Genomic DNA, 15,710 nt, shown 5'->3' on the forward strand with positions numbered 1-15,710 from the left:
AAGCAAAGGGTTTTGAAGGATTTAATATTATTATACCTCCAAAATCTTTGACGCATTTGACAACCTTGAGGATGACGGTGATGGGGTTTTCCTCCTCCTTTATCTCACCTCTGTCTCCCTTCTTCTTTTCACTCTTGTCGTTGCTTGTTGCTCCCATGCAACTGTGTTGAATATCTAATTGTAACATAAAATACAATCCTAATCTGATTATCGTATACACTGACTTGGTTCTAACAAAGGGCGAACACAGAAGAAGCATGTCACATATAACTAGACCACTAATTAAAATTTTATTCATGTTTGAATAATTGTGCAAAAAATCGAACAAATCGAAGTCACCAAAATAAGAATCCTATTGTGTTTAGACTCATATTACCAAACATCGTCACAAATCCACAATGTAATGAGAAGGGCATGGAGGTTTCAACTCACCTATTCATATTCCCATACAACAATGAACACTTAAAGACATCTATGGAATCTGGACATCAAAACAAAAGTTGGAGATTCTAGAATGAGTAAATAGATAATGTCTAATTCCGCCCTATCAATATTTGATGTGATGTGTTGGTGGGCCTTGTCACACCACAGACTAGACAAGAATATACAGCTAGATATGACCTTGTTATTTGTATTAGTATACATTCTAATAACAAAAATTTTCCACAAATTCTGCAATATATTTCACGCGTTCTGTTGTTTAAGGATCGTATTCCCCATATCAATGTCACAAACTTGTTGCTCAAACATCTACATTGTGGATTCTGTTGCAACTAGACTTGTAATTCCACGTTGCAATATTATAAATATAAAAATAACATCTCAATTTCAAATGTCTAAGAATGCAACATGTCTATCAGATGTGAATGGGTTCCACGTTGCTAGTTCCAACTGCTAGATGAGTTCCACGTTAACCCCTGCCAACGGAACAGACACTATCATCAATCCCCAAGTCACATAACTTTGTTAACTGCAAGTAACATTCAATCGTAAAATAAAAAATATTACATCGGCAAAGACTCAAAGTGATCAATTTCATACATACACCAAGAAAAATACTCACACATGATCGAAAAAAAGTTGTAGTCATTAAAAGGTTGTGACTTGTGACATTGAAAAACATCCACGTTTGCCTCAAATTACAACAACAATGTTAAAATAAGAAAGAGAAGCAAAGTAAAGCCAGATATTACCGTGCTACTACAAGCATTCCATAAATAAACAAAATTTCCCAACCCAATAGCAAGCACATTGTGCAAAGACCAATCGACAAGGTTCGGATATAAATCGTCCTGCAAAGCAGTTGCATCCAAAACCTAAACAAGAAACAAAATTTCCATAGATAAAAAAAAAGCCCCCAATTCACAATACTCAAAATCCATCCAAACCCAAATCCCCAAAAGACTAGAAAATGGTGAAAGTCACCTTATAAGGCGACCGCAAACCTTCCGAGGAGCCTTGACCGGGCTATGGTGAACTCTAGTGATCACATCATCGAACCCGAAAAGGGTAAGCGAATGCATTGATTGGCGAGTCTCGCTTTTGAATCGAAAGATGTTGGGGTTGAGTGGGTTCATCTGAATCACACTCCTTTTTCTTAGGCGTCGTCGAAGGGACGATGCCGACAGAGTCAGGTCCAAAGAGGGCAGGCGTATGAGAGTATCGTAGGTGAGGAGAGAGAGGGCTGTTGGATGAAGATGGGTGAGTTATGGTTCTTCGAGCTGACGATTGGGCGAGAGAAATTTTCGGAGAAATGTGCAAATGACGTCTAGGTGGGAGGAAATAACCATTTATATACAAAGAAATTAGGTCAATTTAAGGTGCAGAAAGAATCTTATTTCTGTCCAATTGTTGTGCATTGCATGTGAATAACTTGTGCATATTCAAAATGTCCTATTTTTGTTATTACGAAATGATCATATATCTGGTTCTTTTCCTAGGCACCCAGCTCCGCCTTGTCCCATTTTATTTTCAAATGGGTCCAGCCCGATTCTTTTTAATTTTAGGCCCGTTGCTTCTTCTTCCTCGCGTACCCTTCTGCGAAGTCGCACGTTGCGGTGGCTCGTCGTGAAGCCTCGGAGAGTAAGAATCCCCCAAATTGTTGGGGGAAATTGCAATGGATGCCAAGGACATCTTGGGCTTGCCCAAATCCACGCATCCCGCATCCCAGGAGAAGAAATCTAGGCCGTTGAAGGAATCTCAGCGAAAACCAGATGGCATTTCGCGCGAGGTACGATTTGATTGTCTGTGTTTAGGGTTTTTCGGATTTCGTTTAAATTTATCAAATTTCGGGGATAATGCATGGTGGGTTTATCAAATTTTGGTTGTATAATCTTGAACGATTGAGAAATTGAAATGATAATGCGTTTTCGGGCTTTTCGAGTTGCAGGTGTATGCGCTTACCGGGGGTGTTCCACCTCTCATGCCGGCAGTGGAGCCATTACAGCTGAAAAAAAGGCCTCCGACTGATGAAAAGGTTAATTTTGTTCATCATTTGCTTATTTACTCACATTTGTAGTATTACTGGAAGCTAAAAGATTGTAGGATTTATATATTTGAGTTGCTTGGAGATGTAGCCCGTTATAGATTTCATGTAGATTTTTTATTATTTATTATTTATTTTTTGGAGATATTTCACTTCCACAATCAGACTACAGTTATGCTAAGTCTGGAATTATGCTTTCAGATCACTTGGCAGTGGCTTCCTTTTACTAGTTCTGCCCGGAAAGATAATTTACAGCTCTACCACTGGGTATGTTTTGGACCTTTTGTAGCACGCCTCGAAGCTCCGCGTTTCTTTTCCTTTTTCTTTTCCAGTCGGGCTGTGTGTATGACTTTAGTCACTGCTACTATGCAGGTTATAGTTGTAAATGGCATCCCGCCTACAGGTGACTACTCCTTTGCCAAGTATAACAAGGTACAACTATCCTTAATTGTGTTGGGAAAGGATTGTCCCTTTTCTTATGAACATATAATTTGACTTTGTTTCAGGTGAAGTGAATACATATTATATATTGATTTTATTTTTCAAAATCTGTGCAGTCTGTGGACGTTGTCAAGTACACAGACGAGGAGTATGAGAAGCATTTGACTGATGATGTAGGTATCAAATTAAGATTTTATTTGTGTGATGTCATTTTATTTAGGGTATTTGGATTTTAGGGCCTCAATAAGTGCTGTTTTAGATGGAAATATGGAAGCTTTTTTTTTTTTTTTTTTTTAATTTAATTTAGGTTCAGATTTTAAAATCCAGCTCCTCATCATATGAAATGATTTCAAGTGTTCTAATTATAGGAAAATATTGCCATCTGAAATTCCAGCCTCACCGATTATTAAGCTTTAGAAGTAGGAATTGATTGTGAGAATGCTGTACATTGCCTCATTCTCCGTTGTTATATTGTGTCTCCATTAGATGTGGACAAAGGAGGAGACAGATCAATTGTTTGAATTATGTCAACAGTTTGATCTACGCTTCATTGTGATAGCAGACAGGTTCTCGTCTTCTCGTACTGTAGAAGAACTGAAGGAACGCTATTACAAAGGTATTGTCTATCTGTTTTCTTTATGAAATTTTTTTTGCTCACTATTTGGTTCACTCTTATGATGTTCATGTTAAGCTTTAATTTCTATGCTTGAATCTTTAAATGATTCACTGTTTCAGAAAAGATCATTGAACTTGGCTATTGCAGATGCTGATTATCCCATTATTTATTGTAGTATCTCGATCTATATTAATTGCTAGAGCGGCGGCATTTCCTGGAAATGTTTCAGAGCATCCTATTGTTAAGGTTTGTAGCTTTGTCAACTGATCTTTTAGGCAAATATTAATTCCTTTTTGTTGGCAGAGAATCTCTCTGGGAATAAGTTAATTCAGCTGTGTATGTATTCGTCTTTATAGACCTTGCATTGGTGGCAGACATGACTGGGCTACCCCTTATTAGTTTCTTTACTTACAGTTTCTCTGCTTTGGTTTCTCTTGTTTTCTCTTGGTTTAGGAACCTTACAAATTTACACAAGAGAGAGATCGCAAGCGAGCATTGTCCATGGTTCTCTCTCAAACAAAGCACCAAGAGAGAAAAGATTATGAGGTTTTCATCCATCAATCTAGAGTGATTGATTCTTTAATGTGGCCCTGCAACATTAATTGGGGATTTGATTTTTCAATTGGATACATTCATTCACTTGTTTGATCCATTGTACATTATCTTAGGTTCTGGCAGAAGCCAAAAGAATAGCTGAGTCACACATGGCTGCAAGGGTAAGTTTACCGTTAGATACTATGCTTTGTTTTTATTTACTGGTGAGTTCACTACCATTTAGGAAACTGTACTTTCTTGTCACTTCTACTTTGTGGGTAGAATGAGCCGCTATGCTTCTCCAAAGTATACTGCTCTGTATTACACATAGCTATCCATTTTTTTTTTTTAAGGTTTTGGATTTACCTCTTTTCTTTGTGGTAGGGGTATGTTTGTTAACTTCAAGTGTACTTCATTATAGATAGATACATTGTATGTTATGTAAAATTAGACTCTAAGTGATATCAAGGTATTTACTTTTACATTGGCTCTGCATTCCTCCTTGTATTGGTAAACCACTAAACCCTATTTCCTGAATTAGGAGGTATTCCAGCATCCGTTAATGACCCTTTTTCCTATTAACTAGAATTGTTAAAAGTATTTATTAGTGACTCTCAACTTGTGGAAGGGTTATGGCCTATAGACATCATATTATGCCAATGTATTGGTTGTTCAATTTTTAAAATCAGAATGAATAGTTATGTGCATGCATCTGAGTGTTGTGCGTATGTACTTGGTTTTTCTGTGTTTCAGAATGCTAAAGAGTCAGAGTTGCTTGTCACATTTACTATGGATAGTGAGAGGGCTATTGTTTTTGGTGAGACTCTATCACCTCCATCTAACTCTGAGTTCGCCCCTGCAATGGTTGCACATTCAACTTCAATGGCAGAGAATGCCTCTACTCTAGTTTCTCTCCGCATGGTATGTTTAAATGGTTTGCCAGATTTTGTTCTATATCCTCGTTCCTTTCCCGTGAAAGTTACTACTGCATGACTCCTCTGTTTGTATCCTTTTTTTCTTCAAGGAAAATCTTGTACTTAATTTCTTTGAAATATGTAAGATATCCATTCTCGAGTTCATTGACTGGTTGATTGACAAAATTTCCAGCTTCGGGTGTATCTTAGAACATATGCACTTGACCAAATGATCCAAGCTGCAAGCTCATCTGCTGGACTTCGGACTATCAAGCGGGTTGAACAAAGTTTGCAAGAACTTGGGGTCTGTACTACTTCTTGAACTATTGATCAAGTATGGATGCTTTTTTCATTGTCAAACTTGGTAGCATAATCTTGTGCAGCAAATTTTCAGATCCATTACATGTTACCATGGTTGATCTTGTTTCATAAATTTCACCTTCGCTTTGCTCTAAATTTCCTTTACCTTATCATGATAGAGGTTAAATCACTTGGTAATTCAGTTTCATTGCACTGTCTGTCCATTCATGAATATGGATGAATTTCTAGACAATTACTTCTTGTCATAACAACTTATAGAATTCCATTGAAGAGAGATGCTTTGCGGTATTTGGCGATCCTGCTTTGTGTATTCTTAAATTCTATATGAAAGTTAGATGTCATTGTTTGCTCATTTCTTTTTATCTTGTTTTAGTAATAAGCTCAGTTATATTGTTTGGTTCTTGATAATCAAGAATTTTGCCATTCAAAATTGCAAAGTATGTATTTATATTCAGAGCAACATATCCTATGAATATCTTTATTCCTCATTTATTGCTTTTTAAAAGAGTAAAGTTGTGCATTTTGCTTTACAGGTTAATTTAAAGCCAGGAGTTCCAACTAAAGCCGTTTGTGCACAGCATCTTGATCTAAGAAAAGAAATATTGACGCTACTGAATCTTCAGAAACAGGTGTTACTTAGCTAAGCTTTATCTTTTATAAATACTGTAAATATTCATTTATAATTTAGAGAGCATCGTATATCCCCTAAAACATGTATCGATGATATTGGTTATCTCCAAGTGTTAGCACGGGGTGTGTTTTGTAATTCTAATTTCCTTAACCAAACTCACTGTCTTTTGAACAACAACATCATCATTGTTCATCTGTGGCGGTTTTATTTCTGTTTAACTGCAAATAATTTGGTTGCTTAACTGCAGTTTTAAAATGAAGAGTGCATCTTTCTTCAGTTTTGTATTTTATTTGACATAAGTAATACTTTTGGTTATCAGTTACAACATAAGGAGGCAGAAGGCTCATCTTATCGTGATGGTCTGTACGAAACACCAGGCACACCCAAGGTTTGTTGTCCATACTTGTAGCAGGCTTCTCAATTGATAAGCTATCTTGTGATTCAAACGATGAGATTTTTCTGACACTACTGTCTTCTTATTGTGGTGATCAGGATCGCACTTTTGTTCCTGAAGTATTAGGTGATAATAGGAAATTTTGTGTCATCCTACACGCTTGTTTATTGTTTGCTTGTCTGATTCTTTTGGTTGTTCTGAGTGTACTTCTAGTACCGTTGACCTCATTTATATCCATTGGATGTCAGGGGATAGAGTCGGTAAACGAGACCAAAAACGAAAAGCCCTTGGTAGGGCAGAAGCTCCATCATTGCCTGCGCAGTCTAAAAGGCCTAGAAAGTTAAGGGCATCGGATCTGTAGCTCCAGAACTGAGTAAGCAAATCAGCTCTGAGTTGACCCGGCATGCAGAATGCATAATTAAATTGGTGCAGGTCTTCCGATGGTTTCAAATGTAGTAGCAACCGAAGTAGGAGAAGAGGTTTTTGTTTCTAGCAAAGTAATTCTAGTTGGTAGTTAACAGTGACCGGCAATGATGGACTTAACCAGCTTTTTAAAGTAATTCTGAGTTGGGAGCGCCGAGTAATGTGCATGGCATAAGTGGAAGTTCCAATTTCCGTTAAACCTTGAGGAAATTGTCCAAGTATAAATAGTCCGAATTACCACATTAGGCTAAAACGATGTGAAATGCTATATTTATGTAAATACATTTCTTGCTAATTCCAATATTAGACTGGTATTTAGCTCATTGAGTGGCAATGTTGAAATGCTGATTAGGAACACGACCTAGTACATTAAGTGTTGTAATATAAGTGGGGGGAAGTTCTTTCGTCAATTGTCCATCGGCTTATGACAGTGTAACGGGCCGTGTTCCGGACATCTAGAAAAATCTCTCTAATTGTCTCCGTCTCCTCTCGTGTAACGGGTATCTCTCTCCTCGCACAACAGGTGACTGAACATTTACCCGGCGGCTTGCAGCTTTCATCCGCAGTTCATATAAATGGGTATGGTGAAATTAAAGCAAGTCCTAACAAACCAACATCAAAACCCAAACAAAAGTATTTCTAACCTTTGATTCATTGGAACCAGTAAACTACAAAAATAAAAAGGTAAATGTTAGTTTATTATCCTCAAGTTTCGTGGTTCTCAATATTTGGTACATGAAATTTTTTTTCGTCCTAGAACTTAAAAGTGTTAATTTTGGGATAGTCTCATATATCCGTTAGTTTGGCTGTTAAATTTCCCGTTAACTGATGACGTGACGTCCATGTGGACAATGATTGAACGTCACGTGTCATTAAGATCCATGTGAAAATTAAAAATTTAGAAAAAAAAAGTTTTTGGGCTGTCTTCTACCTCCCCTAACCTTTCCTTCCTCCCTTTATCCCTCCATTATCTCATCTGCACCAACCCACCAAACCCTCTCCTCTTCAACTCGTCATACATCCACCTTTCCCCCTCCATCTTCGACTTCACCCATCCACCCACCCACCCACCCACCCAACCCTCATCTTCTCTTCAATGACCTTCATGAGCTCGAACCTCCGACCCCCATCGACCTAATTTGACAACGGTGGAGAGCCACGGGGTTGGATCGGTGGGGGAAGATTGATCAACCGAATTGGGAAACCATTTTCGGTAGCCCCTGCGTCTTTGATTTTCGAGGAATTTCTCGGGCAAAAATCCAATTGGGAACTCATTTCCGACAACCCACGGGGTTGGATCGGTGGGGGAAGATTGATGGCTACTGGTTTTCTCAGAAGGAGGGAGAGAGACACAGAGACAGAGGAAGAAAGGAAGACAAGGGAAAAAAAAATTAATATTTTAATTCCTCTTCCCAAATCAACCCACGCGAACCTAACCGAAGGAGCGAGCACTGTAATCTTTACACCTCATCTTCTCCATCTTTGTTCGTCTGATTCTCCATCGACCACCATCGATCTCTCCCAACCATTTCTTATCCGTTTGCAGGTGAGATGCAGATGCTGCGGAGATCGAAAGGTAACTGAAATTAGGGCTTCGATGGAGAATTTTAGGATCACAGAACAAATAGATGGTTCACGTGGGTCGATCTAGGGAGAAAGAAGGGAGGGGAGGTGGAGATGGTGGAGGAGAGGGAGGAGGTGGGTCAGGGATGTGAAGAGGGATGAGTGGGATGGATCAGATGAGAGGAGTTGAAGAGGGAGGGGGAAGTTTGAGATTTTTTTTAATTTTTATCATTTAATTTTTAATCTTTTAATATCCATGTGGGCTTATGTTGACACGTGTCACCTAGTCATTGTTCACGTGGACGCCACATCATCTGTTAACGAAGGAAAACTTAATAGATGTATGAAAGTGTTCCAAAATTATGACTTTATGTACCAGACTAGAATGAAAAAAACTTCATGTACCAAATATTGAAAACCAAGAAACTTTATGATAGTAAACTGAGATTAACCCAAAATAAAAAGCCATAAAATCTCACATGTTGCAAAAACAATTGAACAACAACAATCCTAACCTTGACTGTTTATGAACAATCCGCATCTTCGTCACTTCTCAATCTACTGAGCCAAACTCGCAGGTTTGTCTCCCTTTGAAACTTTTATACCCTCCAAAATGAACTCCTCGACAATTCTTTAGGTAATTTTTGGGTTAGTATTAGCAAATAAACCGACATATATAAATGGGCAGGTTGGAGAGGGGCACGAATGGAATTGGCGTTGCCCCAGTTGTGGTGGGAAGCTGGTGCAGGCCTTGGTTTGTCATAGGTGGAGAGGAGAACACGATATGGTTATGGGCGTTGATGATGGAAGAAATAGTAGACCAAAACACAGCCTAGAAGCCAATAGGGTTTTACACCTTAACTTCAAAGTTTCCTGCTAAGTTACCTTTAGTACTCTGCTTCAGGCATTGTGAAGCATTAACAATAGGTCCTATCCCCACCATCTTTCTTTTCTTCTTTCTCTTATTTCTTTTTCTTTTCATGTTTGACAGTTTCAGTGCGAGCTTGCAAAGCAAGTATATTATTCATGGGTATAAGAAACTAATGAAGTAAAAAAATTCTGATACCATTTCATGCTCCAAGAGCTATTACAAAAAACAATCTACATAGTTGATTTACATTATTCATTTCTTCATGCTTCATAATCTCTTCATCTACACTACTGCCATATTGCAAGAGTACTGGAAACTGAAGGTCTACTAGTTACCTGGATTCAATAGCATAAGTTTCACAACCTCTAAGGAATGACCGACGCCACCAAATCTGGAAGGCTTTGCTGAGGTTAGGACAGTCAGTGCTGTGCTTCGAGAAATGTTGAAACCATTCCGTAAACAGAATGTACTGCTGGTTCAAGGGTAGTGTAAGGAGTGTCTGACCCATAGCTTCCTCCAAACCCTTCATGTCAAGCCCTTTTTGGCACCTTTTCAGCCAACCAAAGTCCAAGAGCATTGGACCAAACCATGCCTCGAGAAGTGCTGATCTTGAATTTGAACCGCAATGCAGTTTTCTGGTCCCCATTGCAACAAGTAAAATTGCTGATACACGACTCAGCTCATACCTAACCATTGGAGATGTTTGGCCATGCATTTGAAGCAGTTCTTGCTGATTGCCCCATATATCCACAAATTCCTCAGCGATTTGCCGATCAAGCAGGATATCTATCAGCCAATTGATATTATCAACCTGCCTTGAGATGCGTTCAATCATGGGCTTACCTGTCTCCTTAACAGGTCTCTCATGAGAAATGCCGTCACACTCAGAGGCCTCATGAAAGAGGGTAACAAGTGAAGTGAGACAGGATTGACAGACATCATAGATATCATCCTTATTGAGGTCATGATCGTCCTTGTCATACACTGAACTTCTGCATAGCAGACCCTTCACTAGCAACTTGAGCTCGTTCCTTGCGTTGACATCTGTACAAGTGGTGATAGACCAAACAAGCTGTCTGGCTAAACTTTGTTGAGAATCCACAGAAGAGTCGAGCAAGTAAAGTCTGGCCAAAATGTCCTTAGTCGTTGCATCATCAAACTTAAACCTTGTAAACAGGCTCCTAAGTTTCTCCTCTTCTTCCTCAGTCCAAGGAACAGCCTCAAGGTATGTTAAACAGGACAAGACACCTTTTGTGAATATGATGCCTGCTGATGCCTAGTAAACATTTGATTCAAAACAATGCATACTCATATTATAAACATACTCCATAAATAGTAACAAAGTTTCCACAAACTGATGAAATTGTAGTTTTATCAATGTCCGTCGACCTTAAACTATCCGGTGTTTTCTAACTGGTTTTAATCAATGTTACTCCTTCCCTTTTATTACAAATTACGCCAACAAAATCCGAGAGAAAAAAAAATCTGAATTTAAAAACTCGAAAGTTAATCAATATGCCAAGAAAACAGAAAATACAAGAGGGAGCAAAGCACTAACCTCAAGCACATCAATAACCTTATATACTCCCATCCTGGAGAGGCGCTTCGTGACATCATCATCCTCATCAAACATAAGTTCAATGGTTTCTCTGAAAACTGTCAAATTCTCAACTTCTGGCACCTCTATTCTACACATTTTTGAACCACTTCCCACCACACCCTTTCTATAATCCCTGATTAAGCCCGCAAATAACTCCGAATTCGCACTCAAAACCTCCGAATTCAGCTCCAATATCAAACCCCCACCTCTTTTCCCCCTCAAATTCAACCTCACGTCGAACACATTGCTCCCACAACCAGGCCGGACCCTCTGGCTCGGCGTCCGAACACTCTCGGGTTTCAAATGGGTCGTAGCCCCGACGGCTGGAGATGGAATGGGGCCGGGTTCTTGGATCGAACCCGGAAGCGGACTGGAATCAATTGGGGAGACTCGACCCGGGGACAAGATCCGACGAGGGTCTATCCGACCCACCAAGCCCAATCCGGATTTGGAGCTCTGAGGCGAGTTGGGGACGGAGATGGAGGTGTGTTTGGACAAAGTGCTGGATTTTTTGCTGTTGCTGTGAAGGGGTTTGGAGTGCTTAGGGTTTGCGAAGGCTTCTGGGCTTGAAGGCGGGACTGTCAGCGAGCAACACCATGATCTTCGATAGGAGCTCTGTCTTTTGCGGAAGGAATCGTCCATGGCGATGAGTTTTGGATTACCGAGTCAGGTCACGAGTAACAGAGACGGAGAGAGAGAGAGAGAGAGAGAGAGAGAGATATGTTGCAGTGGCATTGTTTTCTGAGAAGATGCGTTTCTTTGTTTCTGCAGGTGACAGTGCGAGAGAGGGCTGTTCCTTCTTTCTTTATTATTATTTCTTGCTCTTTTGGGGAGATTCTATTTGTTTTCTTGGAAAACCTGCGAATTTTTTGAGTGTTGTTCTGTAATGTTAAAAATGTTGGGATTTATTCATACTTAATATTATGATTTAGTGGTATTTCTCTTTATTAGTTAGTAAAAAATTTTAAGTTCAATTCTCGCTAAAATGAGTTTGAATCATATTATTGCTAGTCCACAGTCTCACCTACGATAATATCGTTTGTTAAAAAATAAAATTGATTTATATTTTTGGTGCATTTTTGCTTGCCACACTATGGTGATAATATTATCCTATTTATCATCATTTGATGCATTTAACTTTTAATTTTCTTTCTATTCATTGTACATATTTCGAAATTTAAACTCATTTAATTTTTTGTCAATTCAGGGTACATATCTCAAAATTTAAATTCATTTTAACATTAATAAATAGATTGGTGAGAATCACCATCACTTAAGAGTTGTGAGCAAAAATATTCTCTTATTTTTTTCTCATCCAAAAACAATTTTAGTTTTAATAACTTGCACATTTGGGATAGAAACATGCCTTCGGCAACAAAGAAAGCTTTCTTATTTGATGTATTGGAATTGGTTTTTATCGTGGTCACACTTGTCTATGATGATAGGCAAATAGAAGGTTTTATCAAAAATTTTGTTCATACATTTATCATTTTGTTTTCTTGAGGAAAACAAATAAAACTGTATTTTGGAGAGAGACCAATTTTTTTATTTATTTCAGAGAAGATGAAACTTATTCATGTGGCAGGTAATATTGTGACGACCCGTCCCGAATTAATATATATTTTATCCTCGAATGTGTGAAAATGACGATTATACCCTGAAGTCGTAGTGATGTGAATGTACGTCTATGGTTTTAAATTATTTTCCCGTTGACGTCATTAAATCGTACTCGATGTCATGAGAGTGTTGACGTGATTTAGGGCCAAGTTGGGTTCGTAACGAAAATATTACGAATAAACGATAGTGGATCGGCTTACTAAGTCAACACACTTTATACTAGTTTGAGAGAACTATTCTTTAAGCCGATTAGCTAAGTTATTTATATCAGGGATTGTTAAATACCACGGTGTTTCGGTTGGTATTATTTCTGATCGGGATCCTAGGTTCACTTCTAAGTTTTGGGTGGCTTTCCAGGAAGCTCTTGGTATGAGATTGCTCTATAGTACGGCGTATCATCCACAGACAAACAGGCAATATGAGAGAACTATCCAAACACTAGAATATATGTCGAGATCTTCAGTATTGCAGTTTGGTGACGCTGGGCATAAGCGTTTGGACTTAATTGAGTTTGCCTACAATAACAGCTACCATTCTAGTATCGGTATGTCACCTTTCGAGGCACTATATGGTAGGCCATGTCGTACTCCTCTTTGTTGGTCAGAAGTTGGTGAGAGGGTGTTAGTGGGCCCAGAGATTGTTGATAAGACCACCTAGAATATTCACGTAATTAAAGCTAACCTGAAAGCGGCCTAGGATCGACAGAAATGCCTTGCTGATAAACACGCCACTGATAGGGTGTATAAAGTTGGAGATTGGGTATTTTTGAAGCTATCCCCGTGGAAGGGCATTCTACGATTCAGTAAGAAAGGTAAGTTAAGTCCTCGCTACATTGGACCATACCAGATCACCGAGCGAGTCGGTGAAGTCGCCTATAGACTTGAGTTACCTCCAAAATTATCACGGGTGCACAATGTTTTTCATGTTTCTATGCTTCGTCATTATGTCTCTGATCCATTACATGTGATACCTCCTTAACCTTCAGAAATTAATCTAGACATGACATATGATGAGGAACCGGTGACGATTTTAGACTGGAATGATAAGGTTCTTAGGAACAAAACTGTGCGCATGGTGAAAGTTTTGTGGATGAACCACTTGGTGGAGAAAGCCACTTGGGAGACGGAGGATCATATGCAAGATATTTATCCACGCTTATTTTATGGATATTAGTGGTTTGTTATGTTAGTGTATAGAAATTTCGGGAATGAAATTTTATTAAGGGGGTAGGTTGTGACGACCCGTCCTGAATTAATGTATTTTATCCTTGAATGTGTGAAAATGACGATTATACCCTCAAGTCGTAGTGATGTGAATGTATGTATATGGTTTTAAATTATTTTCCCGTTGATGTTATTAAATCATACTCGATGTCACGAGAGTGTTGATGTGATTTAGGGTCGAGTTGGGTTCGTAATGAAAATATTATGAATAAACGATTGTGTAATTGGACTAAGGAAATGGACCAATCACCACACCTCCGACTTTCTTAGGTCCAATTAGAATTTTAGGTTTGTTTTGGGGTCAATTGTTAGCCCTAAATATGCAGCCCAATTAGGGCTTAAGATCCCTTTTATTTATGTCCAATTCGGACCACACGCACATATTCGCACACATGTACATACCCTTATCCTTTCTGTCGATCTTTCCTTTGTCCGTACAGTCCGTACACACACACCCCCAACCATCTTCATCTTGCACATATCGAACTAGGAGGTCATTTTCGAGTTCCTTGCAAGGTCAAGAACCTAATCGTACCCTTAGTTTTGTGAAAGAACCTCGAAGACCCGGGAACTCGCGAGCTCCAGCGAGGTGTTCTGCTACTCCATCGTGATCGTGGATGTTTTACGAAGTTTCAGGGCTTAAGGGAGTCTTAAAAAAACTTCACATAGATCATAGAGAAGTTTTGGAAGGTTTTGGATGTTGGGATATGTCAGTTCCTTGAGTTGTAGTTTTGACCGGAATATTGAAGGATTTTCCAACTAGTTCCCGTCAGTTTTAGGACTTCAAAGTGGTAAGAACATGTTCTACTCATTCAGGGCTTCAAATCCATGTAAAGTTTGTGAAGTTTGGTTGAGATTTGAGTGAGATATTTAAATTTGAAATTTTTCCAGTTTCCGGCTACGCTGCAGCGATCAGCACCGGAATCGGGTGAACGACCGGAGAAGGAAGGGGAATATTCCGTCAACTTTGACAGAATATACTAACGGTGTCAGGTAAAGTTAACGAAATATTCTATTATTTAGGGGAATATTCCCTAATGGCGTTTAAAATTCTATCCGTGTCTAGCACGTGCCTGTGCGTGGCTGGCGCATGGGACGTCGAAAAATTATTATAAAAATATGGGGATGCTCGTGGTGTTGAGTAGGCGACGATGTAATATTCAATCACCCCAATTGAGCAACGTATGAGAAGTTATTACACGGTTTTGGTTATGTACTTAAAATTAATGTTAAAATAGTAATTTCACATATAAGTGAGACGTTTCTGGAGGACGAGTGCAGTTAGGCAAGACTCAGGGGTTACGATCTAGCTAAATACCAGTGAGTGGGCTTTTGGTTTTCTATATATACGTATATATGCTTTGTGTTTTCCGAGAAATTTGTTTTAAATTAAATGCCATGTCAATTGCATTATGCTTTAGAGTATGCATTAGTATAGATATGCATATTGTTGCTTGATGCTGCGGACGCCTAGGTAAGCTTTAGGTGAGTATATATTGATGATAGTGGATGCATTGTTTGTAGTTATAAGTAGATGCATTTAGAGATCATTATCCTGCACCCCGAGGCTAGTGCTTCTGTCCGTGGCCAGGGCATAGTCTTTCACGTGATGTTCACCTCCCGCACCGCATGCTTACCTTGGATCCAAGTTTGGTGCACAGCCCTGTCGTACAGACCACATTAGGTGGTTCCGACTCATAGGTGACCCGCGATTATTCGCACAGCCTTCACGTGATTGTAGCACTTGAGTGTACTTATTTGCACCCAGCCTTGTTGTACAGACCACAATAGGTGGTTCCGACTTGTGTGCAGACATATCTGATGAGCTATAGGTTTAGTCGTACAGGTCACGTTAGGTGACTTCGGCTGACATATCATTTTACATTGATTTATTTCATATGGCTACTTATTTCCATATTGGGATACTTGACATGGCATATATTTGAGTTTCACTACTCTTGAGGCTGATTTTTATATACGTATGTATTATTATTTTCTGGGAAACTATACAGGTTTTGCAATGAGGGGTTATTACTTTTGGAAAGAGAAATGATTTTGAAAAGCTTTGTTTTTGCCC

General features: G+C 39.0%; 2 protein-coding genes across 3 annotated transcripts; one reads left to right on the forward strand and one right to left on the reverse strand.

Annotated features, from left to right (window-relative positions):
- Positions 1-1,892: 1,892 nt before the first annotated feature.
- Positions 1,893-7,082, forward strand: LOC137745001 (SWR1-complex protein 4-like). 2 transcript variants are annotated; one of them, XM_068484856.1, is made up of 15 exons: positions 1,893-2,230; positions 2,390-2,476; positions 2,687-2,752; positions 2,858-2,917; positions 3,043-3,099; positions 3,413-3,542; positions 3,718-3,788; positions 3,996-4,088; positions 4,211-4,258; positions 4,830-4,997; positions 5,184-5,294; positions 5,845-5,940; positions 6,262-6,330; positions 6,435-6,455; positions 6,539-7,082. In XM_068484856.1, exons 1-15 carry the CDS (start codon positions 2,117-2,119, stop codon positions 6,695-6,697), a joined length of 1,350 nt encoding a protein of 449 aa, XP_068340957.1. In that variant the 5' UTR covers positions 1,893-2,116; the 3' UTR covers positions 6,698-7,082. The 2 variants fall into 2 exon arrangements, with proteins under 2 accessions (XP_068340957.1, XP_068340949.1); XM_068484848.1 differs by having other exon boundaries at positions 1,894-2,230; positions 6,435-6,462; positions 6,585-7,082.
- Positions 7,083-9,366: 2,284 nt separating this feature from the next.
- On the reverse strand, positions 9,367-11,553 carry LOC137745380 (BTB/POZ domain-containing protein At2g13690). Its single transcript, XM_068485330.1, has 2 exons — positions 10,752-11,553; positions 9,367-10,469 (listed from the first exon to the last, which is right to left on the reverse strand). Exons 1-2 carry the CDS (start codon positions 11,433-11,435, stop codon positions 9,525-9,527), a joined length of 1,629 nt encoding a protein of 542 aa, XP_068341431.1. The 5' UTR covers positions 11,436-11,553; the 3' UTR covers positions 9,367-9,524.
- Positions 11,554-15,710: the final 4,157 nt, after the last annotated feature.

This window comes from Pyrus communis, chromosome 1 (assembly GCF_963583255.1).
Source record: "Pyrus communis chromosome 1, drPyrComm1.1, whole genome shotgun sequence".
Taxonomy (NCBI): Eukaryota; Viridiplantae; Streptophyta; class Magnoliopsida; order Rosales; family Rosaceae; genus Pyrus; species Pyrus communis.

Coding starts and splice junctions, on each gene's coding strand:
- LOC137745380 (XM_068485330.1), bottom strand. CDS start 11,435: ATGGACGATTCCTTCCGCAAAAGACAGAGCTCCTATCGAAGATCATGG. Junction 10,470..10,751: donor AGGTTATTGATGTGCTTGAG/GTTAGTGCTTTG, acceptor AATGTTTACTAG/GCATCAGCAGGCATCATATT.
- LOC137745001 (XM_068484856.1), top strand. CDS start 2,117: ATGGATGCCAAGGACATCTTGGGCTTGCCCAAATCCACGCATCCCGCA. Junction 2,918..3,042: donor CCTTTGCCAAGTATAACAAG/GTACAACTATCC, acceptor AAATCTGTGCAG/TCTGTGGACGTTGTCAAGTA. Junction 4,259..4,829: donor AGTCACACATGGCTGCAAGG/GTAAGTTTACCG, acceptor TCTGTGTTTCAG/AATGCTAAAGAGTCAGAGTT.